The sequence below is a fragment of the Montipora foliosa genome, chromosome 8, assembly GCF_036669935.1.
Source record: "Montipora foliosa isolate CH-2021 chromosome 8, ASM3666993v2, whole genome shotgun sequence".
Classification (NCBI taxonomy): domain Eukaryota; kingdom Metazoa; phylum Cnidaria; class Anthozoa; order Scleractinia; family Acroporidae; genus Montipora; species Montipora foliosa.
Genome location: NC_090876.1, coordinates 43,980,485 through 43,985,484, shown reverse-complemented (window position 1 = coordinate 43,985,484; position 5,000 = coordinate 43,980,485). Strand labels below are relative to the sequence as shown.

Below are 5,000 nucleotides of genomic sequence, written 5' to 3'. Positions count from 1 at the left end.
AACTAAACTTATCTAGTTAACAATAATACAATAGAAAATGCACACTTTGTATCTCCAACAACAATGTAGATGTCAACCTGTTTTGCAATAATGTGGAAAGTACTGCTGTAATTTTTGAACGGCTGTAATTTTAACAGGAATTTACAATTTAATAAGTTGAATAAAATCAGTGCCATGTAAAAAATCGCCAAAGCGTTGACTTTTCAGTGTGAAACATGTAATGGGGAATCAAACTCTATCGCAGGTGAAAGTTGTTTCACTTGTAGAATTTTTGTTTTGCAAGATACAGCCATGAATTATAAGTCAAATTGATCGTTGAATATTAAATTAAATTGTTTACAGCTCAATGGTTACAAAACGAAAACCGAATTGCTCTACGCGCATAAGAACACGTACGCCGGTTTAGTTTTGAGCTCGTTCACTCAATATAGAACACGATGGTTCGAAAATAAATATTAAGAACACTCAAAGCAAGTGTACACAACACAATGGTTTGGGAAATGGGAAAAAATGTGATTTGATGCCTTTCGGCTTTAAAATCAACTTTCACAAACTGTGAACTCACCAGTGTCACAAATCTCTTTAAGTTTCTCCACAAGGGTGTCACACGATCTCCCTATCAGTGGCATCATCATCTTCATCTTTCCCGAGGAAAATGTCGGCGTCAGCGTGCTACGGATCCGCTTCCAGTCGTCTCCACGTGCAGCTAATACGCTTTTCGACATAGCACTATTGATAACTGGTCCAAGTACGACACGATTTCGAAAGTGTGGAAAATCCTTGACCATTATCTGCTTCAATAGCTCTGGGTCGCCTACGAGTAAAGATGGCTTGCGACCCAGACATATGGTGAATACTTTACCGTACTTCTTGAAATAATCAAGAACTAGAAGATGCAATCCACCGTATTTCCTACTCTCTAGCATATTTCCAAGGAAGGGAACAGGCTTAGGACCAGCGACATTAAATTTCGGGAGGTCAGCGAAGCCACGCGTTCCCCACCAGTATAACAATAACACGACAAGAATTACGAGCGACGCGATCGATGACGGTTGATTCAAGAAAGCCAGTGAAAGCATCTCCTTATGAAATTCCACCATCCTTGATGCAACTGAGGCCAGGTTCCTAGAAAAGTGCACACCAACAGATTGAAGTCTATAAAATCAAGAGTTGCTCTACTCAAGACGAAAATCCCTTTTAGCTTTGGTGCCTTTAGTGCAAAGCAATAACAAAATGGTTGTAATATTGAAAACTATATTGCTGAAATAAATATTGATTTAAAAGAAACTTGCCACGTGTTTTCGTTGGACTTGACAGAAAGCGAACTAACAGCGAATTAGAGAGCACTCGTCGACAGAAATAGACGACTTGGTCATCACTAAGTACTTACGCAACACGAAATTTTGCATCGTCACGGCTCTGTAATTTTATTCAAAAGCTGTCAAAGCCAGTCACGCCAAACTTTCCGGAAATCCCGTGAAAAAAATCTATATTCCCGTTCAATGTACTCAACATTCTTTCACAGCCGTTTACGACTAAACTAGTAATATCTATCGCTAACTGCCAACGAAACAGTCAATATTACTTAGTTTGCAGATTCGTAGTAGTTGTAATTTTTTTATTCGAAAGTACTGCAGTACTGCAACTAAACTTATCTAGTTAACAATAATACAATAGAAAATGCACACTTTGTATCTCCAACAACAATGTAGATGTCAACCTGTTTTGCAATAATGTGGAAAGTACTGCTGTAATTTTTGAACGGCCGTAATTTTAACAGGAATTTACAATCTAGTAAGTTGAATAAAATCAGCGGTGCCATGTAAAAAATCGCCAATAGCGTTGACTTTTCAGTGTGAAACATGTAATGGGGAACCAAACTCTATCGCACATGAAAGTTGTTTCACTTGCAGAATTCTTGTTTTGCAAGATACAGCCATGAATTATAAGTCAAATTGATCGTTGAATATTAAATTAAATTGTTTACAGCTCAATGGTTACAAAACGAAAACCGAATTGCTCTACGCGCATAAGAACACGTACGCCGGTTTAGTTTTGAGCTCGTTCACTCAATATAGAACACGATGGTTCGAAAATAAATATTAAGAACACTCAAAGCAAGTGTACACAACAAAATGGTTAGAGAAATGGGAAAAAAATGTGTTTAACACAAGATCATCAATTGGGGGTTTTCACGTGACGTCATCGCCGCCATGTTGGTGGACGAAAACAAAAGATCTCTCATTAGCTTCTTTTGTTCGTCCACCAGAAGTCGTACATTTCACTATTGTTATTGGTGTCTCTAGAGGTTGGTTGAAAACGTCCTATAGTCGCGCGCGCTATGCAAGGACATCACACATCAAAACACGCGCTTTCATTGGTCCCTACTAAATCTCCAGGGAACCTTACATTCACAGCACGATCGAGAATTTTTCTGCCTGCCTTGGCGTGGCATTAAACTGGCCACCTCGCAAACCTCATTTCTTCGTTGGGCTTGGCAATCAGCTTCTTTTCGATCTCCATCTTTCTATTTATTCTTTTTTTTTTTGAAATTCACATTTTTGTCACGCAACTGCGGTACATTTAGGGCTTCAAACTTTTCTTGCGACCCTAGTTGGTCATGTTAAAACGCAGATTGTGCAGGAGTAAGAGGGTCATGATGGAGGGGTAAAACGAGAACTGCGATTGACCCATCCTCGGAGACCTGCAGCCTCTCGAGTCACTTTCGTGTGTTCTTATTCACGGCACTGTTGTTTCGCCATACTTTCCTTACCTCAAATGAGCTGTTCACTTCTGTTTTGTTTCGATTCAAAAGCCATTTTAAGGCCGTTTTGTCGATATAGTGAAATCAGTACTCGTTTATACCCTCTTAAGCGAAGCGAAGGCGGCACACTCGTCACCTCCGGAACCGAACATCACTCCACAATTTCATCTCCCTTCACAAGCAAAAGTCCTCAGTCCCGATAAAATTTCCATTTCCTTATAGCCCAATGATATTCACTCCACATACATGTTATTTAGCGCTCGTAAGAGTCGCGAAGAACAAGAAAATCTACGGGAGAAAAGGTCAGCTGTTTAGCAATCTTTTCATCCGTGACTGAAGGTGCCCGCCTATCAGGTTTTACGCGAGCCAAATCTGCTGCTCTAATTGGTTTATTCGAAATTATTCGCTCGCGTAATGCAAACCTGATACAGCGTTCTCTGCAGTTTCTATCAGAAACACCATGAACAGTGTGAACGAGCATCTTTCCTAATGCTCGGCAGTGCTTTTCCAAGGGTAAAGGGTAAAAGGAAATATTTTGAACCAACCTTTTTGCTGAAGTGCTTGGCACAGCCATTAATTCCTATTACACCCAGTTAAAATGGCGAGAATTCGATTGCATGGTCCAAGAAATTGTTGTGTTCATGATTAATCTTTTTGCCAAGCAATATTATGGGTGCCCTATGTAGGCGAGCAAGGCAGACCAAATCCCACGAATGGGGAAAAAACGGCAAACTTATATTTTCTGTCTCGCTTTTACTTTGTGGATGCGTTCGCTACGAAAATCTGCATGTAGAACTTAAGACTTGAATCTTTCAGCATTGCAATTGAACACAAAATCCAAAAATGGTTTGTTATTGAAATCTCGATAATGAGTTCACTTAATTAATCAAATCGTCAAATACCGGTAAATCCGTTTTAGGATTTTTTGTTCCAATGAAAATCAGAAAGATCGCGATTTTGAAAACGGATTTCCAATCGAACGCACCCCCAAGTTTCTCAATAGAACACACCCTTTGTTTATTCTTGGGGTAAGTGAGTATTTTAGCCTATTAAGTGAACTAAGCCCTACTGGGGCGAGATTTTGAGCAGCAATCCGTATTCGAAATAATATCTTTTTCTCGAATAACATCTGGTGGTCGTAACTCAGTCAGATCTTTGATTCTTGCATAGGCAAAGTTGGACATCGACATTATTCTATGTTGTACGCTGCATACTGTTGTATTGTAAAACCTTTGCCACGTATCGAGCGTGTTATTAATTAGTTAAATTCTAAACTTGAAAACGTTTCGCCTTCCCGGCCTCTTCAGTTCTTAATATTGTTTAGGTTTCTGGATTTGTACTTGTATTTGCATAAGATCTACATGGTCTCTCATGGGAGGCAGAACGTTAATTGCAGGTGTTTGAATGCCAATTAATCCTTTTCAATTCTTGCGTGTGGTAAATACACGGTATTCCATTCTTCTTTCGCGTTCATACTCTTTCTTTCTGGAATTTTTCTGATATGTATTGCTTCTGTTATTTGTCTCATCATTGAGTCTCGGTGAAAAGTTCTCACGACGTTCATTGTGAATTGCTGGATATGGCCATTGTGCTCTTTTAGACGACTCCATAAAGGCGAGTTCTGTTCTTTCTCGTGTAATAACTTCATGTGTTCTTTTCCTCTCGTGTAGGCGTTGCGGGCTGTTTCTCCACAGTATTTGCTGTTACAATTGTTGCACTTTATTTCATACACAATGTTGTTCCTCGAGCAATCACCTTTCCCTCTTGATGTGCATACGAAACAGTCTTCACGTCTACAGTTTCTCTCTTTCATGGGGTTGGATCTTTATAGAAGGGACGTGATCGAAATTCCATTCTTCTCAACCACCTTTATCCTAAGTGTCGATTTATTGATCTCTTGCTGTATCGTTTTCTTTAGCTCTCCATTGGGTGTGGCAGGGATGAACAGTACTGAATCGTAGTTTCCTTTCCCATACCACTCTTGTGCCTTTGATCTTTTCTTTCTTCCCTTTCTCTCTTCTTCCATTCTCTTGGTCGGTGAAGGGGTCTCTCTCCATTCCTATCTTTCTCTAATAGGGTGTGGTATGCTGACAGGGCTGACTTGACGACTTGATGTCTGAAGGCTTTATCATATCCTGAATACTGCATCTTCAGTGTGGTGTTTGACGCATGCTCAGTTATTCTTTGCCACGGTAGGCTTGGGCTACAATTCAGGAATACTCTTAGTAGTTCTTGG

At 39.9% G+C, this 5,000-nt stretch overlaps 1 protein-coding gene across 1 annotated transcript in view; it reads right to left on the bottom strand.

Moving 5' to 3' along the window:
• The window catches only part of LOC138012714 (cytochrome P450 3A8-like), a 5,385-nt gene extending 3,960 nt beyond the window's left edge, over nt 1–1,425 (bottom strand). Inside the window, exons 1-2 of the mRNA XM_068859581.1 lie at nt 1,293–1,425; nt 566–1,125 (exon numbers count right to left, since the gene is read on the bottom strand). Of these exons, the coding sequence (XP_068715682.1) occupies nt 566–1,100 (535 nt within the window). The 5' untranslated portion in view covers nt 1,101–1,125; nt 1,293–1,425. The remainder of the gene's footprint in view (nt 1–565; nt 1,126–1,292) is intronic.
• Nucleotides 1,426–5,000: the final 3,575 nt, after the last annotated feature.